This window comes from Hibiscus syriacus, unplaced genomic scaffold, assembly GCF_006381635.1.
Source record: "Hibiscus syriacus cultivar Baekdansim isolate YM2019G1 unplaced genomic scaffold, ASM638163v2 tig00003715_pilon, whole genome shotgun sequence".
Lineage (NCBI taxonomy): Eukaryota > Viridiplantae > Streptophyta > Magnoliopsida > Malvales > Malvaceae > Hibiscus > Hibiscus syriacus.
Window position 1 is genome coordinate 1383129 of NW_024061980.1, and position 27618 is coordinate 1410746.

The following is a 27618-nucleotide window of genomic DNA, read 5'->3' on the forward strand; positions in this document are numbered from 1 at the left end:
AATAACCATTTTAGGGTTTTTACTTTTTACAATTAAGGGAGGCTGGAATAAATACCGAGAGAGAGAGTAACATGATAAAAGAGACTTCTTTTAATTTTTCTTTTGCTTTGGGATTGTAGTATTTTTGGAAATTAATGCCAGTATTGTGTATTTCCTACAAATCAGGGATAATACATCAGATGATAACCGAATTACGTCAGTGAAAACTTTTTATTTTTGTTCATCTTGTATTCCAGAAACAACAATCTGCTGCAACTGACACCTTAACACTTTAGATTCACTATAAGTTATTTTGTCTTGTATTTTTACAATTTATGGTTTATTTCTGTAATTTTTTCTTAATATCTAAAATTATTCAATTTTCAAATTACAATTTACATACACTACAGGTAAAATCTTTAAATATCTAGACTTTATTACTCCTTCCGTTACTTTTATTTCTACATGGTTTTTTTTTTTTGAAACTTTTTTGTTTTTCATACATTTTTAACTTCTTTAGATTTTTTGCTCTGGATTTTTTTCCCAATCTTTACTTAGTTTTCTTTTTGTTTGATGGATATGGGAAATAAAGTAACTTTTTTTATAAGAATGAGGGGTCTCTTTAAAAAAAAACCTTTTATATTTTTCAACCTTCAAAAGGAGGCCGATTGATAGCCAAAAAGCAAAAAGAGTGCTTCAAATTCATTCAAATTTAAAGTATGCACACCGATTAATGTGGCAGAGGATAACAGCGCACTCCTTCACAACCTCTTCGATTTCTCGGACAAAAAGCAGGTAAGGGCCAGGACAATCGATCCATTCTAATACTGATTTGCAGTCGCATCCCAAAACCATTCTAAGCTTTTCCGGCACGTTTCAATTGAGGAGAAAATTGAGACCATGCTTGATAGCTAGTAATTCAGCCAACATGGGTGGACCTTGTCCGATAGCTTTAGAGAAAGTATCCAAAACATTATTGTCCGAATCCCGAACGATTCCCCCTATACCACCAGCAGACCAGTCCCGTTTCATTGCGCCGTCTACATTGATCTTAGTAAAGTCGGGGGAGGGGGACCAAACAGAATGACTGATAGTCGGATATCTTCTAGCTGGAGACGAATCAGCCAAAGACGGATCGCAAACTAGGCTGTCGAAAAGGATTGAGAATGAAGGATGCTTTAAACCAAGACATGAGTCTGAATTTCGTAAAGAAAAATAGTTGTAAGGAGTCGACAGAGCCATTGTTGAACACAATATAGTTTCTGAACTTCCAAATCGACCATATAACCGGGATGAAATTTCATCATATCGAGTCCTCTGAGGATGAAGGAGCAAGAGTGAACCATTGTATTAAGAATGAAGAAACATCACCAGGGAAAACTGAGGAAATGCTCCATAATCGAATGAACCTGTTCCACAGTTCCCACGAAACCTTGCAACCAATGAAGAGGTGGGAGAATGTTTCAACATCAGACCCGCAAACTGGAAAAATAGGGTCCGCAACAATTTGAACACCACGTTTTACCAGCTCGGGCTTAACAATAATTTTTTAGTGCATCACTTGCTAGACAAAGACTTCCACCTTGGAGGTGCTAGACCCAACCACAAAACTTTATTCCTAGACGGAGGATCCGCTTTCAGTTTAAACCATAGAGAGCAGAAAGACTATAGAAAACAGTCCATCTCCACTCTTCCTCACAATAGCCCGTCAGACTCCGCTCCAACCGAATTAAAATTGTTCAGCACAACAAATAATCCCTCCCACTGATCCACTTCCCAATCAAACAGCCTTTTTGAAGGGGAATGTTCCACTCCCATCCATTTGAAACCTTCGCCCCAAAATCTGATATTTTGCCTCCCTTACCTTTAGCAAGGGCGAAAATTCTTGGAAATTTTATCTTCAAAGGAACATTGCACACCCAACAATCTGTCCAAAACAGGATCGAATCACCCTAGGCCACTTGTATTCTGAAATTTTCTCTAAGGCAACGTCCAATCTCATTGTCCTTGAAGAACGACTTGTTGATGTCCCTCCATAGCCATTAGACAGAAGGAAGTTGCTGTTCCTTTGGGAGGACCGCTTCAACATCCATATTATACTTTGAGCACACCATACCCTTCCATAAGCTGTTTTTCTCATTTGCATATCTCCATACCCATTTACCAAGGAGAGGTCTTTCTAATAGATCAAGATCCGAAATTCTCAAACCACCATCTTCTTTGGTATACAAACAGAATCATATCTGTTCCAATGGATCTTGTTCCTTTCCTCTGAGTCATTCCACAAAAATTTAGACATCAAAGAATTCAGCTTCTTACAAACCTGCACCGACATTCTTAACAGCGAAAGGAAATAAATAGGCATAGAGGTAAGGACCAACTTGATCAAGACAAGTTTTCCTGCCATCGATAGATTATTTGCTTTCCAACTCGCCAATCTTGTATGGAATTTCTGAAAAATTGGCTCCCAAAGCGATAGCGAGTTTTTCTTGGGACCCAGGGGGAGGCCGAGATAAGTGGCGGGAAAGGGGTTTGCCTCACACCCAACATTCGCTGCCCAAGAGTTTAAAACTGTTTCCTCCACATTGATCCCATAAAGCTTGCTTTTCGTTAAATTCAATTTAAGTCTCGCAGCTAGTTTGAACACCCTTAAAATTCTTTTGATATTTTTTATTTGTCGTAGCGAAGAACTGCAGAAAATTATTAAATTATCCGCAAATTACATATGAGACAGCATGATCACTCTCTCTTTTCTGCCGATAAAGAAACCGATAAACAAATCCAAATCCACTGCTTTTGAGAGAATAAGATTGAGAGCTTCGCCATTGAAGAGCAAAGGTAAGAGTGAGCAACCCTGACAAAGTCCTCTGTTCATTTTAAAGCTCTCGGAGGGATACCATTCACTAAAACCAATATTGAAGCAGTCGAGATGCACTTTGAAATCCAGACACACCATCTATCTCCAAACCCCATTTCTTTCATCACCTTTAACAGAAAGCGTAAATCGACAGTGTCGTATACTCTTTTGAAGCCAATTTTGAAGGTCAATCTTTTTTCGATTCTCGTCAATCCTTTCATTTGCAATAAAAGTAACTTCTTTAATTATGGAAACTGATATTTGGTATGAGAAAATCTCAATTTCTAAAAATTATAGAATAAAGATTTTAGAATAAGATAACCGTGAGATTAAATATTAGATAAAATATAATAATTTTTGTATTTGGATAAAGTTTATGCTATAGTACATGTATTGACAAGAAAGTCTTCCACTTTTCATTCCTCCGGTAGTCGACAACTAATGCAATTTATCTCTCTATCAATATATATACACAAGCATTGAAGTGTGTCCATCATCATCATGATGTTATTATATTGGACTAAAACTACTCGAATAACATAATACAAGAGCACGAAACCAGTAAATGGCATTGAATATTAAGTTGTTTGATCAATCGATCAGCCCATGGGAAATGGGTTGAGGGTCCTCAAAGTGAAGCCTAACCCAACCCAGTTATTGCTGCCATTGGCATATTGGTATAAGAATGACATGCGTACAACCAAACTGGGTAAAACAAATTGATCATTCTTCTGTGTAGTACAATACTACAATCTTTGTAAAGTCAACGTTGTACTGCAAACTCAGAAGTGGCGAGCAAATCCAGGTCTATAATATTATCTCTTTTCCGCGTTTAGATTTTTAAGGGGGAAGTGATATCCATCAACTGTATCCATGGCTAGAGTTTCCACCATTGTAAAACTCAAGTCAACGTCCTTGTTCATTTTTCTTCTTCTTCTCTTGCAGTTCTCAATAACCAAAGGTCATGGTGGACACGATCACGAAGGGGACAACGGTGACCATGTAAACTTGCATGAGCATGGCTTAATCTTGGTGAAAATATGGTGTTTGATCATTCTTCTAGTGAGCACTTTTGCCGGTGGGGTTTCCCCTTATTTCTATCGATGGAACGAAAGTTTTCTCCTCTTAGGCACACAGTTTGCCGGTGGGGTTTTTCTGGGAACCTCTTTGATGCATTTCTTGAGCGATTCTAGTGAAACTTTCGGTGATCTCACAACCAAAACATACCCTTTCGCCTTCATGTTGGCATCCGTGGGGTATCTACTCACCATGCTTGGTGATTGCATAATCATCAGTGTTACATCAGGTGGTGAAAGAGACACTAGAGTGCAAATGGAAGTGGAAGAAGGAAGAACTGCTGATGACGAGCATCCCAAAGATGTAGGAATCGACTCGAATAATCCAGTTTTCTTTAGGACAACGTCCTTAGGAGACACTTTACTCCTTATTTTCGCCTTGTGTTTTCACTCAGTTTTCGAGGGCATTGCCATTGGTGTTGCAGGTAAGTTACTACTATACCTTTCGATCAACGAAGAAGCAACAATATTGGTCGTAACACGGTGTTACTTATTTCAGTAAATTTGTCTTCTGCAGGTACCAAGGGAGATGCATGGAGGAATCTTTGGACAATTTCACTGCACAAAATTTTTGCAGCAATTGCTATGGGGATTGCACTGCTGAAGATGTTACCAAAGCGGCCATTTTTGTTGACATGTGCTTACTCTTTTGCATTCGCTGTTTCCAGCCCCATAGGTGTAGGGATCGGCATTTCCATTGATGCCACTACTCAAGGTCATGTAGCTGACTGGATTTACGCTATCTCAATGGGACTTGCTTGTGGGGTTTTCATTTATGTTGCCATTAATCATCTCATTGCTAAGGGCTTTAAACCACAAGCTAAATGTTACTTTGACACGCCTTCCTTCAAGTTCCTTGCCGTGCTTCTTGGTGTTTCAGTTATAGCAGTTGTTATGATCTGGGACTGATATTGCAATCCCTCTTTGTAATCAATTACTATCCATGTAATTTCAAGAATTATCCATACTGGAGCGTATTTTGTGATTTTATTATATCAATATATATATATACACTCACACACACACACAAAATTAAACTTAAAGCGGGTGTAACATTAAAGTGGTAAAAGAAATAAAGGTTTGCATTGGCAATAAGAACGATACACGTCATAGATTGATAGATCATCAAATGGCCTAGTATGTAACTTGTTGATTTGCTGCTTCTTAACTGACCTGTGATCAAACAGGAAAGTGATCATCTTTCTTTCACATCTAAGAATAATAAAACAAGGAAAATTTTGACATCTTAATAGTTTTATTAGACAGTAACTTATGATTCTGTATCAGATAAGACGTCTACTTTTTTTGTTGAGTTTGATGATGATCAATTAATCATGATGCTTTAATCCAGAAGTTGCTGTATTTTCCCACTTGCTAACCAAAGAGAGCAGTGTTGAACTTACTATTTTCATATATTTCCAACAATTCATTTCTATCATTGAATCTCCCTGCTTTGATCCTGTTTTAGGTAAACCCTTGAAATGTGTATACTTCTGATGCTTCCACACGATTTTTGATTTCCTGGAAGTGGGAAAATTGAGCTGATTTCTTGTTGTTTCATCCTGTAGAAGATATCTTCTCAATTCCTTGCGTTTTCTTAGATACCCCATCGTCGAGATTACAGTAGATCTGCAGTAAGCCAGTATTTCTAGCACACAAAACCGAACAGTTTGAAGGTGACTTGTTCATAAGGTACGCAGCAAACAATTTCTTGTTAATTCTAGATTCTCAATCTGCATAGACCATAGTTTAAGATATTAATTTACTTGAAATGATTTGATCTTTTACAATATTTTTAAAATTGGTTGAAATCTTGTTTGATCATCGCAGTTACTTGTACTAGTCTTTTCTCCCCCGTAGACTAACAGATATAAGGCTCAGGAGCCAAAAGCTCTTTTAAGTTACATCATTATATTAAATGTCAGTTGCTTCCAGGTCTGTCAATGGTGGTTTACTTACAGTTACTACTTTTGTGTTTTAGCCTAGGTTGTCGTAGGACAGCAAAGACATCATTAATCTGATGGTTGACCTTTCATGTAAAACCTTAATTAGTTTAAGGGGGGGAAAACTTCCATAGATGCAAGATATTAGTGATGATTGATGAAGATATTAGTCTATTTTTATCAGACAAGCATATCTCCATGTTTGACATTGTTATTAGGAAAATCTTACCAAAAAAACATACCTGTGTCCGATATTTGCACCTAAATTCAAGTGACATAATCTGCTTTCATGTGAAATTCAACTTGCAATTTCCTTAGTGTTATTATAACTTTGAAAAACTTGCAAATTTTCTGTCAAACATAGTAGTGGTATCCCCTCGTTTTGAAGTAATCAGGGGATTAATAAAATATAGATAGAGTGTCGGTCATTTTAGCTAAAAAAGGATGCTGCTATTTGGTGAAGGCTTCAACTGAATGATGCAAGCATGATGGAACAACATGATTAAATGACTATAATACATGCATCTCAGCACAATTCTTGGTTTAAGTGTGTTTTCCAGTTTAAAAATAATTTTCCTTGTAATTTATTTCCTCATGTTAAGAAGGACTTAGCATTCAGGATTTTCTGCTCCTTCCAATTTAAGTTTCGAAAGAAATGCTTTTCTCCGATTCTCATGGATATCTTTCACCGTTCGTCTACATTTGAAGTAATCGTTTTCGACCCTTCGAATACCTGAAAAGCTTAGGCGAAAAAAGTTTGAACATACTCATGTTTAACACAAGCATAAAACACCATTATCGTATATTCATTTATTGCTACTACCCCAAGTAGAAGTTCTTCTTAGAACTAACCTGGATTGTAAAAGAAAGATCTCACCAAGTGTTAGCCACTCATCAAAAACCAGTTTCAGGGGTGAACCAAAAGCAAATGCCTAGACCCTAATTTAAAGATCAATCCAAGGTATTTCCCTTCCATCTTTAGCATAGGACTCATTTCCTTCCTCTTTTTCTGAAAGGGTAAGTAAAAGGATGGTTTCTCATTCCCAATGCAGATTCAATAGCCAATGATTTCCTATTATTATATTGGCAGCTGCAAAAGATGAAAGGAATCTCTGTGCCATCAATCAACACAAGAAAAGTAAGTAAATATGAACAAAATTGAAGAAAAAAAATTCAATCAGCCAAAAGCCACTCCAAAAGGATCAAATTTAAGGAGACCTCCTGATTTTGAGATCTGCTTTGGTTAAGATCTCAGATCTCAAGAGGGGGAAAAAAGAAATACAGGGGCAATGATTAGGGGGGGAAAAGCAAAAGACTTTGGTAGTTTAGGATTTGAGAGAAATCTATTTGTTGATAAGAGTCTTTTCTTACAACTATAAAACTTGTAGCTCTTCTCATTTTATAATTACAAACTGAACTAATTATAAACTGAAGGTAAGCAAGAAAAACTCTGACATTTATCCGTAACTTGATGCAGTGGATGAATAAAAATCCATGAGATTCAAGACAAACAAATCCAAGAACCATCTTGCATAAACGAGTGGAGAAAAGGAAAAGGAACCTTAATTCCCTACTGATCTATATATGATCATTATCTCCACTGATGTTCAAGAATCTCCGTGTTTATGCCAGCAGACAAGCATGGCAACACATCGCCTCATAATGTAAAATCTTGCCTTCTGTTCCTTGGCCACGCTACTACATTTCCGCGAAATGGTAGTCTTTTGTGAAAAACTTCTTGGTAGTGAACATTTAGATGAAGAAGAAGAAGTAGAGTTTTTCTGTGAGGAACTCCTAAGAAGGGGAGACTTGGAAGAAACACTCTTTGTTGATAAACTCCTTGGGAGTGAGAACTTTGAAGAACTAGAACAATGGGTGGTGCCTGAAGCTTCCTTCTTTGATAGCTTCCACTTCTCATCCATGTAATGAGCTCGGAGGCTGCAACACTAGCAATAATGGGATAGACAGTTCTCTCAGAGTTCGATCTCTTTAACTTAAACCTGATAACCTCTTTGTCTGCGCGTGGGAGAGATGAACAATGAAAAAAAAGAAGTTTAGAAGGAGATTTGACTGAGAAGGATTCTCAGGGCTGCAGACAGTTGTGGGGCTATATGTTGTTATATATATAGTAAAGTAGGGCCTTCCTCCTCACAATTCAAGCTTTGTTAGCTTTGATCTGATTAAACGTTTATTTATCATTTTAAAAGTGTCAATTCTCAACTCTCCTTGGGATTTTTAGAACTGAGTTTTGCATGTTATATTATAGGGACTGGACCATCATTGTTGCTGGCCTGGCACTATAAAATTGGTCGGTTCTATGAGGATTTGTGAAGCCCTCGTTCTTGGCTCATACATAAGATATTGCCCGATTTCTTCCCTCTTGGAGATCCATCATCTCTTTTTTCTAGACACAATTGTCGTAAGGGGCTCCATAATAATGTCAGTTTTTTAAGTTTACATCACAAAAGAACACACACATGAGAGTGAGAGAGAGAAAAACAAAAGGGGAAAGAGGGGATTGTGGGGTGGGGTCACACTAGTGTTAGCTGCTTCTTGTGATAAGGCTTGTGTCCCTTTGTTGGCAGTGTTTGAGGTTAATTTTTTTCAAATAATGCTCTTTTGCAAGTTAGTGAATGGAACTTACACTTTTTACATTGCCATTTTGATTCTTCATAGAGAGTCTCAGAAGCTATAAATGTTTGAGGGGGGGGGGGGGGGGGGGCTCCTTTGGTCTTCTCTCCCCAGTTTCATGTTTGAGGCTTAGATTTCACATATACCTTCCCTACTTGTGGTTGCACCACTTCTTTCTCTTGGACCCAACTACAAACCCCACTACCATTTATTGCTTAATCGTAGTCCTTAGAAACACTGATATTACATCGATTTAAGCATCGAAATCACGCTTTAGAGACATAATTCCAGTACCATCTGATATTTCTGTCATTATGGACCTCTTCCAACCACCATTTGACAAATTCAGGAGTTCAGGCAGTAAGTTTTCCCATTACCATGTAGTTTAATATCAATGGTAAATTAACTTTTAGCCACTCTAAGGCATTTCTGATACCATATGAATTGTTAGGAATCTGTAAGCAGAGCAATTACTGCAGTGAAGCGTAGAATCTCTAGCAATCCAACTTTTTTATGGTCTTATTTCATTTTTCAACTTAATGGATATTGTCACTTTTCCTTCCACAATGGTAGGTAAAGCAAAGAGCATTTATCTCTGATTTTCTTTTATAAAACTCTCCCTAATGTGCAGGCATGATTAGAAGAGGATATCAGTCCATGACCACAATTTTGTGATAAAGAATATGCACCTCCATGACTTTCTTATAGCTGAAAACAGCAGTTGGATTCTGCTGAATATGCCCCACCGACCAGCACATCAAATCATAAAAACTTGGTGGTTTTCAACTTGAAATCTTGGTCTCAAAGCACTATTTTTTTATAGTTATATTTTAAATGGTGCTATATATTATTATGGATTATAACAGCTAAATTAAAAGCATAAAATTGTTTATGGGAATTAGGGATTCACATGCACATGCAACCTTCTGGATCAGCAAACAGAAGCTTGAAATTTCAAATATATATACATGGTTATTCTTCAATATATAAATACATCCTATTATAGAATATTTCACCAGTGTGCCCTGTGGAGGTTCACCATGTGATGCAATTGATTTCTGCAATAATGTTTCTTCTGGTATGGGGACAACCTGCAATGAAGATTTCTATTTATTTATTTTTTGAATAATATGGGGGATTACAAATTTACAAATCAGTATTGTTTAGAATCTTTTTAACTATTGACAATGTAAGTACACACTATAGAGAGAGTTGCTCGAACCAAAGACCTCTAAAGAGAATAATACTCTCTTTAACCACCGAAACCACTTGATGAGTTCAGATTGAGTTCAATGTATTGAATTAGAGTACTTCTCAAAGAAATCCTTATATTATATAGATTATATGTTCTCTCAGATTACTGGTCTAATTTCCTTATATTTTAAAAATGATTAAACATATACAAATGCTTTTATATGATATCAAAAACTACTGGTCTCATTTCCTTTCTCTGTACTTGACCTTTTCTTTTTAGTTATATGAATTAAGATTATTGGATTTGATTGGTCAACTTATGGTAAGGGTGGGTCAAAATCAAATCACATGGTGTGTTGTGGATGCAATACAATCCATCTTTTTAAGCCTATTTTAGGGTTTGGCAATAATATTTTTGATTCTTGCTAAATAGTCATGTGGGCTTTGAGAATATCAGCATTTGGAGTCCCACATGAAGACATGTGACCCATAAATTGATCAAAAAGGAAAAACAGGTCAAAAAAGTCATAAATTTATTTCTGGAAGCATCTATTAATAAAAAAATCCATGAAAACTTCAGTCGAGAAGACTCGCACGTTTCCACGTTGTTTGTTTACTGTCTATTTTCATTACGGGGTGTTATTGAAGCAACCACCCTCTTTCTGTTGTTCAGATCTTAACTAATGTTCTTTTTTTCCCTTTCACTCTGAAATTACAAGGAAATTCAGGTCTCATAATTAATTATTATTTATTTGTTTTGAAATTTGTTCAAAGTTACAACAACTCGGTAATGTTTACAAGAGCGACATGTTCAATACCCGTAGGACTCTACAAATAATTGCTTGGTAGGTTAGGTCCACACTTATTCATAAGTACCCTAATTGCTTTGGGCCCATTTGTCCCTTTGAAATATTATTTTTTTAAATCACATCAATAAAAGTGTGGACCTAACCTACCAATTATCTGTGCTCAACAAAAGGTTCTATGATTTTGAATGTCAAATCACCTCTATTATTATAAAGTTATTTGTACCTTTTTGAGTTCAAATTTTAATATTATATTTCGAGTTCGAGTTGAACTAGATAATTTTTAGTTCGTGAGTTTTTGAGTCGAGTTGAGCTTACTTTTAAAGTTTTCGTGTTCGAGTCGAGCTCAACAATACTCGAATTTGACTCGGCTCGTTGAACAAACGACGTCGTTTAGTTTAATTTTTTTAAAAAAGAAAAAAAGTGAACAGGCGGTTCAAACCGATTTTGCCGGTTTTCAACCGGTTCCCCCGGTTTTACCGATTCATTGTCAGTCCGATTTTGTGAGGTAACCGGACCGAACAGGCCACCGGTTCACGGTTCAACCGGTTAAACCGATCGGTCCGGTTCGGTTTTGATAACCATGGACGATAGTACTAACCCTAAATTATTGATCCGTAACTGACTCTAGTTTCTTTAAATTTTATAATTTTTATCGAGTTTATATTTTGTATATATAAGTTATATATATATATTTATTTTAATTAATTAATTTACAAAATTTTTGTATGAAAATAGTAGATAATTTTTTTATTCTTGTATTTAATTATTTGTTTTCTCTTATAGTAATTTTTTCTCTCATGTTTAGATTAGACATCATCTTTGTAAAAATCTATTATTAATCTAGATCATAGAATCAATTCTCTTTTATTGATAATTACTCACATCACTAAGTATAAATCATGTTAAGTTGCAATAAATCAATTTATCAATTCAAGTAATTATTATAAATAACTTTATATTAATAGTAATGGTTTTTTTTTTGAATGAAAAAAGGAAAGCTAATTCCTAATGTCTATGCTCCAATAGTGTGCACACCTGGCTTTCTTCCTGTACCAGTCCTCTGCAACCAATTGTTTTAGTGGAATAGCTCATCTTTATTACATATATACATATAGTTTTTCTTTGCCTTTAATTGGCTAGCTAAAGGATTCATCTCATCACAAAGTATTTGACTTGACAACTACAATGAAGTAAGCATCGAGTTGCCAGGTATCCAATCAATGTCATGGTTTGAATGTAATATATTCATAAAGCCAAGGTTTTTTAGTTACCTTTATGACTAATTGATTTAGTGGAATAGCTCAGCTTTATTACATATATGTAATTATATTAATTTCTTGGATATACATATTCAATTTCTTAAGCTCATCGAGAATAAATTGTTATAGTCTGAGTGTTGTTGAAGGTCATAAAATTTTATCCTTATAATTCAATTCCCTAACAACTAACCTAGATTGAATTCATTTATTCCACTATTCCATCGGTGAAGATTATGATCATCATAGAACGTCCTCAATAAAAGCATAAACGAAGCAAATTTGCGACCTTATATACAAGATGCCCCATTTTGTTCGCTTCTATACATACCTGAATGTCAGACCCTTTGACCATCTCTTCATGAGAGGAGAAGGCTATCTCGGCCTTTCTAAGAGAAGGGTATGATGTTCAGGTATATCTACTGGAGAAGGATCAAGGGTTCTTGTTTTAAGAAGGTTTAATCTTGCCACTTTCCAATATGCCATAACTTTGATTCCAAGAGATCATCTAATTTAATTGATATTAAAAAAAATCAAGTTCAAAATTTGCTCATTATTCATAACTTAGAAGGTAGCATTTTATTTAACATGTTCAAAAAATTTCAGTGACTTATAAACTTGTAATCATAGGAGAAAAAAAGAAAAACAAATTCAGACAAAATGATATGTTTTTTTATGAAAGTGAAACAAAGCTTCGTGATGGATACAGATGACTTTTTTCTTGGTCGTAATGCCCCATTACTTATCGAATTCCAATGCCTCTGAATCAATCAGATTTTGGACCTTGCGCTTCAGTTCCCCAAGCTTCCTATGTGGTAGTTACACACCACGTTGACATCATAACCTCTGAGATACGGGGGTTCTTTTGGCTTGGACTGAATCAGAGTCATGAGATTCTTTTCAACGAGTGTTGAAAGCAATTCCTCACATGTCATTGGAATCAGGTCAATATGATTCCTTCCTTAGATCAACCTATGTTCGACTGAATAAGATACCACCGTATTGATTTTAGCTTCAATTCTAGGTTGTCGTTCTTGATAGCTCTTCTAATCCTCTCTCCACACATGACGATATCAAAAAAATTCTTTATAGAAACCCCTAGCATATTGCTTATATGGAGATTTCAACCTGTAGATGAACACAGTGATGAACTCCCTTTCGGTCATCTCTATGTTTTACAGCGTTGTTCGTCCAGGGGCCATTTCAGTCATAAGTTTGTATTGACTCAAACAAGTATGAGCTAGATCCTCCCTGAGCAGATTCGAGTATGACTCAATTGATTATACCACTTAGAAACGAGTCCGATCAGACTGTCTTGAAAGTAGTGGATTAACATTTGATCATTGCTAATGTATCCAGTCATCCTCCAAATGAACATCATGAGAAGAGCAGTAGGGCAACTGGTTCCATTGTACTTTTCAAAATCAAGTATTTTGAATTTTGGAGGGAACACCAGGTCGGGAACCTGGGATAACTCACTTGTATTCACTTCATTTGGGAGCTTTGTCCTTTCAATCCTTTAAAGTAATATTTGCATCATTCCTTCAAATTCTCAGGGATCTCAATTCTAGCTTTCTTTATTTGATTAGAATCAAACATGCTATGATCAGTGGGGCTACACTGAGGATTTGTCATGGTTTCTTGAGTCTTAGGGGTAGATAAACTTACATGGTGGCTTTGAAGCCTCACGAGTATAATGATCAATTGTGGAGCAAAATACATCACTACACCCTCAAAAGACTCCACATTTGAGAAAACATTTTCCTTTCCTTTTTCCTTATTAAGCCTAGCCAATTTCTCAACAATCTGGTCGGCCATGTTAGCCTGGTTTTACAAAATGGAATTTGTAGCGGTCTTTTGTGATTGCTCTATTTTATATTCCCAAACTGTTTACATTTTCTGCAAACTCTCTTGTAGTTTTTTCTTCAATTGCTCAAATTTTGTTTCCATTTTGAATATCTTGTCGCGTTATCAAGACCACTTTCATGGAATTTTCCACGAATTAAACTCATGTTTTCATGAATGATGCATGTGAAAATGCTTAAATAAATTACGTATGAATGCAAAATGCATAGATGCAAATGTGAATACAATGCAAAAAGGTATTGATCCCAAAGATGAATATCCTAGAACAAGTTTCATTAGAGACAAAAGTCTTAATTATTCAAGATAATCCATTTTCACATACATAATATTGCTTGTATGTTTGGTCTAAAGTAGGTCGATGAGTTTTCTCGGAGATTCGTCCTTGAAAACTATTCCCCTCAATTGTTCTATGACCTCCTATAATTGTATAAAAGATTTTTTCAAAATATGACCCATCTCGGATGATCCTCATGTGGCATTGGAGTTGTGCTTCGTGCCTTGATGATGAAAAGTGAAACCTTTGTTGGCTATATTCTGTAACTGTATCGTTGCTCGAATCAAGTGATCATCTCTCAAATCTTTGGATGTCATTACATTAGTCTATTCTGGTGTATGCACTCTTCATGCAAGCTTTTTTCTTATTCTTTGAGCTTCGATTAGCCAGCAGTGCATGTCTGTGTATGCTACTACTTGATTGATAAACATTTCCTCTATTTATAAAAATTCTCCAATTATAGAGTCATTTGTAGATCAATACCTTCATATTGTGTTGTGATGATGATGCAATGCAAAAAAAAAGTAAAAACAACAAAAAAATAAAAATATATTTTGAATTAGTACATGTAAAATAATCTATAAATATAAAAGTTTTATTCAAAGATAAATATAACATCTACCCCATCATGATATCTATAACAATCTTATACATACATGTTTTCTACCTGATATGATTTATTTCACAAAATAATCCTAACTGCACGGTATCTAGTTCACATGTTCTCATTTGGAACACAATTTATTCTATCTCGAAAAGATTAAAGATGCAAAGTCGTTCCTCCTTTGTGTCCACCTATTAGGGTGACTACAGAACTTCATCATGGCTTTACCAACGGTGACTAGTTTATGGTTCATTATATGCATGGTTTTGGCTCTAAGGCAATAAAAGTACACGAATTGTCTTTGTTGTTGGTGCCCCCTTACTTAGACAAACCCTCAATCATTATCCATTATAGACTTAACGGATCGAGTTCAATTCGAGGAAGTACATTCCTTATGTTTACACGAAGCGATGCTCACAAAGATGACTCACTAGCCTATGCGGAGGGCTAGTCACAAAGGCACTAGCGATTCACTCCCACTTAGTGAGACAGAGCTCGAGTATAGATCTTATGACATGCAAATGCATGTGACGTGTGTAAGGAGGAACTTACAAACTTTTTGAAAAAATAAAATAAAATAATAATAAAAATCATGACTCATTTTCGAAAACCTTAACAGATATGAAAACAAAGAAATCAAACATCAGTACAACTATTTACAAGAGTAAAAAATGATACATGATTATAAAAGTTGAAATTAAAAGGATCGTAATTCAAGTAAAGGTTTAAATTTATAAAATTCGAACTACTCAGACAACATATAATCGATTAAGGCCTAACTCTCAAACAGTTCCCAACAGAGTCATCAAGATTTCATAAGCAATTTTTATTAAATAATTTTATTTTAAAATAATTATGACTTTGTTTTGGAAAATTTAAATTTTGGTTTAATTTGAAATTTGGATTTGCCATCGACCTTTGGGTTAGGTAGGTCGAATACCTAAAAAAAGTCTTTTAAAACAATTTTAAGAAAAATCGTTTTTAAGACAAAAATTGGTTTTCGTTTACCAAAAATTCATTCTTAAGGGTTCGGGAGTCGATTACGCGTGGGGAAGGGTAAGCACCCCATAACACCCAAAATTGGTAACTCTCGATTATACGTTGTCTAAGTAATGGAATTTTACAAAGTAACATTCAAAATTTAAATTATGATCCTTATTATGATTTTTAAAAGAATAAGTGAATATATTTTAAAATATTTGTGTCAATGAAAATAATTTAATTCACTCAATTTTATTTGAGAAGGGTGTCCTCCTTCTATGTGGATTAACGGGAATTGAAATCCAGTCATGTTGGACGTAATTTCGTTTATCCACGACGCAAGACAACATTGCCTTTGAATGATACAAAAACGAGAAAACAAGTGCATGACTTATGAATGCAACAGTAACATGTACAGGGTGAATGAAATGTCAACATGAAATAAAATTAAGCAAAGATAAATAGATAAGATTATTAAGCAATGATAAATAAATAAATACATGAAATAAATAAAATGATTTATTTATTAAAATAAGTATATAAAAATGATATATCTTGTAACAACCTAAACTATGGGTTAGTGACTAAATCGTAAAGTTTTAGAATTTGGTGACTAAAGTAGAAGAATAGAATAGTTCAATGATTATTTGGAAATTTACTTGAAAGATGTTAGTAATTATTAGATGAATTGAAGGGTAAAAGGGTTATTTACAGGGAAAATAATTAAAAATGGTTAGATATATATTACACGTGGAAGAGAATAGGAAACAAAGTGGTTTCTAGAGTTATCTTCATCTTTCTTATTTCTTCACGCGTGAAAACCAATAGCTAAATGTGAGTTTTCTGATTTTGAGTTTCTGGTTAAATTTAAGGTTGAGTTTTGATTATTAAGTGATAATTAAGCTTAAGGAGAGCTTAAATTGTTTTGAAACAATAAGATGAAGGGAATAGAGGGAATTAAAGAAAATAGAGGAATAAGTGAAATCTTGAAAGAAGGTTCTTTAATGAGGTTTAAGAGTGAATTTGACTTGTCATCAATCTAATTAACATGTATGAAGTGTTAGAATTGGATTTGTAACATGTTAAAATTTAGGTATGATTCTTGAATTTCATAAGGAGGAGAGGATATGGAGGTTAAAGAAGTGATTATTGAATAGAAATGAGTTTGAATATGTGTATATGAGTTAAGAATATAAAAGGGAATGAATTATGAAGAGTTGAGCTAAAAAGAAAGTGAATTTCGTGCTCTAATTGGAATTTTTGGGGTGTGTGCATCGATGCACATTCATTGTGTACCGATGCACTCTAAAATAAATGAACATCGAATGCAGTGAGTGCATCGATGCATAGGGGGTGCATCGATATACCACTTAAAATGGAAACATCGAATGTAAATTATGTATCGATGCATGGGGTAGTGCATCGATGCACATGTTAAGAGATGCATCGATACATTGTAGAATGTACCAATGCACTTCAAGGGAAAATAGAATTAGGTCTTTCCTTTGGTCTAGAAAATGATAGATTAGAATACATCAATTAGATACCGATATGTATCAATGTATAAACATGTAGATATCGAGCACGAACAAATTCTGGGATGATCATCAAGTTAAGATTCGATCGAAAGAGAGGAAAATCATAAAAGGGGATTTGAACTTAGTGAGGCCAAGGTGAGTGCATACAAGTTAGTTTATGATGTTTAAAGGAAATAAGACTTGCGACGAGTCTATTTCCTATATTAGAATGCTTGAATTTATGATCATATGCATATGTTTGATTTGGGTATATGTGATATATATATTATAGTATATATTAAATGATTTGTGTGAATACATGTAGTGTGATAAGTTATAGGAATTAATATGAATGATCAATATCATTACATGGGAATGTGAAATAGGTTATATGATAGGTGACCATACATGTTACATAGTAAATGTGATCAATTATAAGAATCAATATAATAGATTTATATGACTACATGAGAAGGGTGATGAGTTAAATAAGATTAGACTATAGAGTAATATGAGAATAATATATTAGTGAAGGGAATTGAGTATAAATGATGATGCCAAACTATAAGATAAGTGTTATAGAGAAGAAGTATACTTAAAGAGAATTATGGTATAGGAGTTATGTAAAATTTAACTAAATAAATAGATTAACTTATTATACAAATAATATTAGATATGTGATATAATTACATGTTATGGTATAAATAATTATGAGAATAAATGGAAAAATGAGACAAGATAAGTATTTACTTATGGATATATGAGATTATAAGAAGATATAGTATAACTTTATGAGGAAGAATCGAGTGTTATATGATTTAGGTATGGAAATGATTGATGTGTAAATAAATTTCGTAATTATGTGACTATGTGTGAAATGGAGTACACTAGGTAATTATAAGGTATGTGAATATATGTATATAAGATAAGCCACATGACTATGAATTAGGTAAATTAAATGGTGAGAATGATATGACAGAAAGTTATAAGAATATGTTATGAGAAGATATAGAACAAGTATAAGCTATGTGATATGTGAGTATTATGAAAATGTTCTATGTGCAAGTAATCTATGTGTATGTGTGATTATATGGAAATGAACTACTTGACTAAGTGTGATCTATAAAAATGTAATAATAAGACATGTGACAAGAGATGTGTGATTACATGAAGGTATGATATAAGCTATGTGAAAGTGATCTATATGCCTATTTGATACGAATGTGTGAATATGTGACAAACATAAATATTAATGCCCATGCTATGTGTCTTAAGAGCTAGAGGTATAGTTGGCATGCCAAGAGTCTAGGGTCTTTACGGTCCTTCGGGACATATATGTATTCCTTGGAACATGTGTGATGTCTTTTGAGACACATACTTGATCCTTTGTATATGTATATGATTCTTAAGGAATTTTCTACGTGGTCCTTTGGAACATTTTATATGGAACTTTGGTGCAATTCACGCAGTACTTCGGTGCAATTCTACGTGGCACTTCGGTGCATTTATACGAGCTGTGGTGACAACATTAGTGCACAACCTCTAGAGACTCACATATGTACATGGGCTAATCAAGAGATAATAACAAATATATATTGTGATATGATAAATTTTATAGAAAGGACATGATGAGGTATAAGTATAGTATGATTAGCAGGTTAAGTAAATGTGCTATGTGATTAAATGATATAGCCTAACGATGATTTATATGTATGCACGTATTTCTTAATAGATAATCTGATATGATTTATATGCTAATAGTTGTATTGCTTGGTTAATTGAATATTGTTGAGTAAAAGAATAGATATAAGAGGATATAATTATAAGATATAAATGATAAGAATATTGATAGTGGAATAAGATTAGAGATTTAAAATAATGCATATATAATATGTGTATATGTTATATATATAATGTTATATTGTTTTGATGTGGCATTATAAGATGATATGTTCATACATATTTAAGCATTAGAGTTTCCTTTATAAGTTAATGCCTCACTAAGTCATAGACTTAGCGTGATTGTTTCACACGTAGATTACAGAATCGAGAAGAGAATCGAAGAAGAGCAAGACATGTCAGCATCTCCCTTACAAAATTTCAGATCAAAAATAGATAATTTAAATGTGTTTGGTTTTTGAATATAGTTGGCATACTATTGATTGAGTTGAATATGCTCGGATCAATTTTGGTTATTTTGGTTGATTATGTAAATAAACCACTTTATTTTAATGAAAGTTTTAAATTTTCTTTGAAGTTTGTCAGAGTCAAAGTTTGAAAAGTCAATGTGACACCTCAGACTTGTATTCGGTCGGTACGGGTTGGGGTGTTACATATCTAATTAAAAATTATTTATTTTAAAATATTGTATTTAAAATAAAATAATATATATGTAATTAAGTTTAATAAGAAACAAATAATAATGTTAAAATATTTTATTCAAATAATGCTCTAATAAGGGCACCCCAAGTTTTTGGGGTTTCCCCTAGGTTAGCCGAACAATAAGATAATTTATAATTTTCCAAAATATTGAAGATTGTCGTATTAAAAATGTATTCCATATATTCAAATATAATAAAAAAAATTATAACAATATATGTAATATTATTTTTAGAATAAAAAAGGGACAAATGAATATATGAATTATTAAAAATTGACACATGATTAAAAAATATTCTGTATATATAAACTATACGTAATTCGTAATTGAGAGAAAAGGAAATATAATATATTCATAAGCATACGCATTTAAAGCGTAAATGAATTCAAGACACAATCCAAATAAATAAAAAGTTAAAGACCCAATGAGTTATTAATACATGTTATTTCTCATGATTATTAAAATTAGTGCCTAAATAAACATATGATAAAGTTTCAGCACTCAAAGTAATAATCAAATATTTTTCACATTAAATGAATGAAGGACTAACTGAAAGAATTTTTTGATTAATCGTCACGATTAACAATTTGCCCAATCAAATAGTTAGATGCGTAGGGACTAAAAATGAAATAACCACAAATTATCAAGGAAAATCAGCAATTAAACTATAATTCAACAATAAAAACAAGGACCAAAATGTAATCACAATAAACTTGAAAGCTTGAAATATAAATAGTAACTTATTTAGTGACTAAAACATGGATTTACAAAAATAGGAGCCCTTCTCGCATGATCCATGTGCAAACTCAGAAAAACTCTACCCTCAAACTATGTCGTTTGATTTTACTATATATATACCATTATAAGAAATTTTAAAACCCTAGCCCTATTTTTCAAACCCAACTGTTTTAATAAAGAGAGAGATAGAGAGTTTTTTTAACCTTCGTCGGCTCCTTGTTTCCAAAAATAGGTGGGCCTCCATCGTTGATTGACGTTGGTCACGCTCATCGGGCGAAAAAATGGAAATAACGACTACCATTCGAAAGCTTCACCTCCTGAATATGGATATGATGTCCGATTAACTCCAAAGTGGCTAGATCGACATAAATCTAGCGGAGAAGTCTTGATTTTCTCACCAATGAGCCTCCTCATTCTTTTCGGTGAGTCTTTCTCTTTTTTTTTTATTTTTTTCATTTCTATTCTCTTCTCCCTCTTTTCAAACTGAGACCCTATTTTTATTCCCTAACTTTTCTCTTTTCTCTTTTTGTTCGAGCTTTTCCCTTTGTAGTGATGGTGAGGCTATGGTGATAGGGGCACAATGAGGACTAGGTTGATTTGATTTCATTTTTATTAGATTTTTTTTTTGATTGATTTGATTTCTTGCTCTGGAACAGGGACGGCGACGGTAATAGGCTTTGGTGATGGCGGCGGTAGCAACTGTTGAAGGTTGACAGCGACGACGTCAAAGTGATGGGAGCAAATGGCAAAGGCGATGGCAGTGTGATGTTGGTGACGGGCTTTCCAATTAACAATGGTTGCAGTTGAAGTGGCTGATTCCTTGGGTGGCAGTGGTAGCAGGCTTAGCAGTTAGGGTTTGGCTTAGGTTTGGGCTTAGGGTTTTTGTTTGGGCCCGATTTGGGTCATGTATGTGGTCTGTAAAAATAAAAAATAATATTAAATGTTATTAACTATTTAATATATAATATATAATAAAATAAAATAAAAAATGACAACCCAGACAAAAACAGGTGTCTACAATATATATATGGGATATGATCCGTTAAAATTAATAAGTTTTACACTAGTTTATAGCCATTGGATTTAAATAAATAAATTACTTAGATTTAATTAAAATTTATAATACAAATAAATATATTTTAACTCACAGTAAAACAATATCTCTTTTACCACAATCTTAATCTCAAACCCTATAACCCTGCCTCAAGCCTCAAACCCTAAACACTAAATCTTAAACCTTAATCTTAAAAGGAAAAAAATATTGTTTTATTGTAAGTTAAAGAAAATTTATTTATTAGTTATAAATTTTAATTAATTTAAGTTATATATTAATTAAATCTAATGGCTATAAACTTGTGTAAATTTATTAATAGTGTAAATGTATTTTAAACTATATATACAAATGTGCATGCAAGTTGACTATGCAAACCACAAAAGAAAAAATTAAATAATTGAATGAATGTAATGGTAAAGAGACTTATTATCTTCAATATTTTAGATTCGAAATACTAAAATAAACATTTATTATCAAATAATTAAAAATCTTTGAATAAATACAATTTACATTCACCTCATATTTATAAAAAAATAACTACAAAATACTTCACGTAGTACCAATTTGACAGACAATGGGAATCCATAGTATAAAGTTCCTTTTGTACGTTATTCATCAATGTCTTGCTGTTTGCAAGGTTTTGCTTTCCATACTATCACCGATGCTTCTTGTCTGTCTCGGATGTTGGATACCGTGCTTTTCATATACTATCATCGATTCTTCTTATTGTCTGTCTCTGATGTTGGATTTTACTCGTATTACTTGCTCCCTTTTTTATCCAGCTCATTTTAAAAAAAAATATGATTTTTTTCTTAACGATATATATATATATATATATTATAATATATATTGTTAAAATTGGGGCTTAATGTATAATTCGTAAGAGATATAAGATCTTTTGAATAAAATAAATAAATCTAACAATATTAAACCCCCAGGTACATGACGTTTTACTTCCTCGCATACTCTACAATAGTTCAGATTCATTTTTTTTGTCATGCAAACATATATTTATTTATTCGAAAAGTATAAATAATTTTATTATATTATAATTAGCTTGAAGACTATATCTTCCCAGGAAGATAAGTAGAATTATCCGTAAAGTTTGAATTAAAAGGATATGCATTTCAAGAGCTTGATTGGACAAGTCAAGCCTTAGGGAGTGAGCTACTTGGAGAATAATACTTTTGTTTACTGGTTTTGAGGGCGGAGTTGGAACATTTATTTTGGTGTAAAATTTTAAAAATAATTATTTTTGTGTCAAAAAATTTATTTTTCGATGTCAAATTTTAAAAAATATAATTTTAAGGTGTTAAATTATAAAGTTCAAAATCGTATAGAACTGCCTTAGCCAGTGTTGATATACATCTTTACTGTGATTTCTTTTGTTTGTGATGTATTTTCATCCAAATAAGTCTAGAAATATTTTTTTAATTAAGTTTATAAAAATAAGTCTAGAAATAGTTTTTTAATTAAGTTTATAAATCAAGATTAAACATTTGTTGAAAAATAAAATAAACTATGTATTGAATAAAAAAAATCTCTAAGAAACATAATATTTTCTTCTTCCACTAAATTTCTTATTAAGTTCTCATACAAACATTTAACTTAAAAACGCTGAGATGCTTTTTTAGAAGTCTTAATTATATATATCCCCACTACGACGGTTTAAAATTATCACTAACCATAACCAATAACCATGATCTATATTCATTTATAAATAAAATAATGCGAACACCATTTAGTATAATACGATTAATTGCACCTTCCGTCTAGAATTCAACTGCAGAGAAATGAATTATAAGCGTGTAAAGATAAAAGAAAGAAAAAACATGTTACTCAGATTTGAACATGTTATGTATATTTGATAGATAGATAGATATATACTTTAATCATATAATATATATTGATTTCATAGATTATACAAATATAGTTCCACGTGATCGGTTTCTGTCCATGTTCTATGTTGCTATCGAATGGAAGGTGGGCTGCGGTTCAATTCATAAATGCGTGGATCGTAAGAATGGGTGCAGAGACATGTAAAGCAAATATTTGGTGCAGATAGGATCAACAAGTCAGGTTTGTCTTTAAGTTTAAGAAGTTTGAAAGGATTACGTGGTGGCATGTTGGTTGATAAGGCATCGCTGGTGTGGAATCTGATTCGAGAATAACCTTAACTGGTTACAGAACGTTATGCAAAGACTTTAGATTTGGTGACCCATTTTTATGGATATTGATGTCACGCGATGAAGATTGGGAGAATCCAGTTCTTCCATGTCTCAAGGCCAAGCAATGATAAGTGGATAGATGCGCATACACGGCATTCATGCATGTCAAGATATACCCGTCTGGTATTAGGATCGGGGTTATTAATTACATAATGACTGATCAGTATTATGTTATTTTGATCTTAATCTGTTTCAAGATTCTTTCTACGCTTATTTAACTTGACTGATCAATATTGATCTGATCTTTAACCAACCATTATTAGATAATCAGATAACATAATGGATATGTCGAGATCTTTCCTTGCTCTTCGTAAGTTAAAAAACCTAGGCCTTTCCGCACTCAATCTTCGTTAGTGGAAGTCCTGAACGTTTCAGCGGTCTAAGGATTGAGGTTTTTTTTCAGATTAAGCTTCAAGTAAATTCCTTAATACCTAATTAAATGAGGGGAAACAAAACTTTCAATCGACTGAAGCTAAAATCAATCAAAACTATAGAAGGAAAAGAGAAAGTATAATATATTACCTTTGGGGTGTATGTAAATATTTAATCCGAGTGGCATTTGTAAAAGAATTTGACCCTCGATCAAACTGGAAAGAATCTATTTTTTAGTCAATACGCTTGATGCAGAGCATCATCAAGATTCTCATTTGAAAGGACGCTATCGAGAAAAGGGAGTCTCTCAAGAGAAGCCTTTACTAAATCTTATGAATCTTGACGATGCTGCACCTGCAAACACTGACTCATCATCAAGGCCTTGATGAGATGAGACCTCTCCCCCATGCAAAGTGCTAAGAAAAAAGGATAAAGCCCTAAAACTCTTTTCATGGAAAAACACAAAAGGGATAAATTTAAGGGATGATACAACAAAAGGAAGAAATACATAGAGAAAAGTAAGAAGAATGAGATTATAAACATATAAATTTAACATGATTATTAACAAATACTATCTTATAATTATTTTAAACTTCTTTAAAAAAAAAAGAAAAAACATATAGCGTTATTCCTAGTATGTGAATATTATGTTGATTGAGAATCCCTCCTTTTATGCTATATCTTGTTTCATTTTTACTATTCCCTCTTTACTCCTCAATTATAGTAATCTCTTTATTTATTTTTCTGAATTTATTATATATTTATATATTATATACATACCACATACATTTATATAAATAATATTTACATTTTTCAAATATTCTTACTAGTATTACATACTCAATGTTGCAAGTGAGCCACAACTAGCAGACAATTGTTGAAACCTTTCATGCCCAACACATTTAATAATGATTTTTTTTTCCAATTTATAATTGGTTAAACGATGAGATAAGAATACATTTTCGGTGATGACTACACGACATATTAACTCCAAATTATCAGTGACGACTGCAAGACATATGAACATCTTTTCCAAAAATGGTAAAACTTGAACCCCATGAACATCTTTTCCAATGATGGTGAAAATTGAACTCCAAGATGGTGAAACTAGACATTTGTATGACATTCAAAGGATCGTAAGGCGACTTGGAGTTCTCACCACACATTTAAGAGATTTTTCTAATGGATGTGTAATCATAAACATTTGAAAATAGAGTACGGATTGAAATATAAACAATATATAGACAAGACAAAGATTGAGATGCATTGAGAGGACCACTTCCAATATCTCACTTTAGTGAGACCATAATTAATGAGTTATAAAAGGATAATAATCGTTACCTACTCTTAATCTCTTTAGAGTTGATCTGTGTCCACTTGTTGGGTTTCTAAGTGATTGGAATTCAAATCCATTTAACTTCATGAATCCATTGTATGGTTAAATAATTTTATAAGAGATCAATTATAATAAATTTATTTGTTTTGATTTGTAAATATTAATTAAAGATACGTGTCATCTTTTAATTATGTTTTGTATAGTAAAAAAATTCCTAATCATAAGGTATCCCAACTCATGAGAATGGAATGGTATCTACAATTTAATTAGATTTTGTGTCATTTTTAGCTATAATTTCAATTTAATTATTTTCATAATTTTTGCAGTTTAAGTGGTTAATTTGAAGTATGGGGTTTACAAGTAATATGCGTTCAAATTATACGCATGGAGTCTTCAAGCTAATTGAAGTATACATCTTTTCTGTCAATGCGCTCTTGCTGTTTGGACTCTTGCTGTTCGCCTTTGGAACTCTGTCTTTTCGCTTAATAGCTTGAAGAATATTTCATCTTCATGTGAAGAAATGGTTACTCGGACTTTTTCATCATGGAAAGGGAAATCATTGCTCACCACAATCCTGAAGATTGCTTGGACTGCCTATATCTACACATTATGGGAGGAAAAAAATCGTAGATTCTTCCAAAGTCGTCATAGATCACCTGATGATTTGCTCAAGGTTATTACTGAAGCTGTGCGAATTCAACTAAAGGGTAAAAATATTAATAGATCTGATATAATAAACTCTAACCTTTGTATTAATTGGGGTATTACTTAAACCAATCATTTTCTTTTATAGTAGGTTGTTGTTAGTTTTATTTTTGATTGGTTGATTGTTTTTGTAGCAGAACTCTGCTCTTCTGGATAATAAAATTTGATTTATCAAAAAATTATAATTGAAGTATACCCAAAAGCCAAGGACTAGTATATATAGGCCTATTTCAGAAGTGGCTGACCTATTCGGCTCATATCAAACAAAAAACAAACGGCCCAATATCTTCTGTATCATTCACAACTTAGTTAGTTCGGCCTTTAGCTGTATAGGCTGAATTTCTGGTTCAAACTTTCAATAATTTTAATCATATTAACCTAAACCAACACTAAACACTAATTTATATTAGATTACACTGAAGTTTAATTACAGACATTACAGTATGAACACTATTGTTTTTGTTGACCTATCAACCCAAAAAACCCAAGTCAATCAACAAACAAAAGGTAGTTCCAAATTCCCGGCCATAAACTAAAAAGCTAACTAGTGAGCCATCAGACTAACTAAGCGCAAGTTTGCCTTCTAGCTCCCATTGAGAAAATCAACTCCAGATCAGGCGGTTGAAAAATACCCATTCTTCGGCGGCTCCGGCCTTTTCTTCCTAAAGCTAAACGCCTTCTTAGGCGGAGGTGGCGGAGGTGGCGGCGGACACGTTTTCTCAGCCGGTATCCGACACTCCCCGCGTGTCGGCGTCGACCAACCGTCTTGCTCTTCTTGCATCAACGCCGCCACGTCCTCGTACGAATCCATTTCAGCCTCCATTTTTCCAAACTCAAAACGCTGTTTTTTCTTCTTCTTATTGAGTTGATTATTTCTATGTATATATACAAACAGGGTAAGTCGACAAAAGTGTGGGTGGTTCGGGAAGTTGCTGGGATTTTGTGGATAAGATAGTTACAGATAAGCAAGTTAAATAACACGTGTCACGTAATTTACACTTTTGTATACGTGGAAAGGCAAGTGGCGAGCTTTCGACAAGGATGTTCTTAGTGCGGTTTAAAATATGGCGACAATCTTGGTCGGTTCAAGCGCGGGTTTTCCTATGTACCACTTGTTCGAATGCAGCCACAACCCATTATCATTTATTTCTTTTATCCAAATTTTATGTTTTCATATTAGCCACAACCCATTTTCTAAACTATATAAAATTTTCATTTTATATATATTTTATTTGTTGAACTCTGTAGATAATAATAGATATAATATTATTAATATGAATGGTCAGTGCATTTTTCAAATCTTATATTTTAATAGTAACTTAAATTATTAAATTAAGTTTTTCGCATTCTTTAATAATTTAATGGGATTTTGATTTTATATTAATTTATTTTTTTATATTTATTGAAAGATCTCTCCATGGTCAGATTATAGTTAAAAGTAAACATTACCATGATATTTTGGTAAATAAAAACAAACCTTAAATACAAAATAAGAGTCCAAACTATATTTTTTTCATGAATAGGTGTCTAAAGTATTTTTTTGCTCATCCCGCTACCGAACGTTACAAATGTTACCACTTTAGGTGCTCAGGCCGTCAACAGTGTTAATTGCACCGTTAAGTGACACGTGTCACAACCTGGTAATTTAAAAATTATTTAAAATTTAAAAAATAAAATTATAGATTTAAAAACATAAAAAAAATAACCTCAAAACTATAAAACCCTTCATTTCAACCCCGAACCCACATCGACCATCTCTCTTTACTATCGACAAAGCTCCACCTGACCTCACCTCTCCCGACTACTAAAACCCCTATG

At 33.3% G+C, this 27618-nt stretch overlaps 2 protein-coding genes and 1 pseudogene across 3 annotated transcripts; 1 reads left to right on the forward strand and 2 right to left on the reverse strand.

The window, feature by feature from the left end:
• The first annotated feature begins 3677 nt into the window (after nucleotides 1-3677).
• Nucleotides 3678-27273, forward strand: LOC120180388 (zinc transporter 2-like). 2 transcript variants are annotated; one of them, XM_039185720.1, is made up of 5 exons: nucleotides 3678-4337; nucleotides 4430-4848; nucleotides 9929-9941; nucleotides 13466-13469; nucleotides 27245-27273. In XM_039185720.1, exons 1-2 carry the CDS (start codon nucleotides 3710-3712, stop codon nucleotides 4819-4821), a joined length of 1020 nt encoding a protein of 339 aa, XP_039041651.1. In that variant the 5' UTR covers nucleotides 3678-3709; the 3' UTR covers nucleotides 4822-4848; nucleotides 9929-9941; nucleotides 13466-13469; nucleotides 27245-27273. The 2 variants fall into 2 exon arrangements, with proteins under 2 accessions (XP_039041651.1, XP_039041656.1); XM_039185725.1 differs by lacking the exons at nucleotides 9929-9941; nucleotides 13466-13469; nucleotides 27245-27273 and having other exon boundaries at nucleotides 4430-4905.
• On the reverse strand, nucleotides 7327-7989 carry LOC120180404. The gene has a single exon (XM_039185735.1). It carries the CDS (start codon nucleotides 7775-7777, stop codon nucleotides 7463-7465), a length of 315 nt encoding a protein of 104 aa, XP_039041666.1. The 5' UTR covers nucleotides 7778-7989; the 3' UTR covers nucleotides 7327-7462.
• On the reverse strand, nucleotides 26284-26628 carry LOC120180413 (annotated as a pseudogene).
• Nucleotides 27274-27618: the final 345 nt, after the last annotated feature.

Excerpts from the sequence above, each read along its gene's own strand:
- LOC120180404 (XM_039185735.1), bottom strand. The coding sequence starts at position 7,777 with ATGGATGAGAAGTGGAAGCTATCAAAGAAGGAAGCTTCAGGCACCACC.
- LOC120180388 (XM_039185720.1), top strand. The coding sequence starts at position 3,710 with ATGGCTAGAGTTTCCACCATTGTAAAACTCAAGTCAACGTCCTTGTTC. Across the intron at positions 4,338-4,429 it reads CATTGCCATTGGTGTTGCAG|GTACCAAGGGAGATGCATGG; the intron begins GTAAGTTACTAC and ends TGTCTTCTGCAG.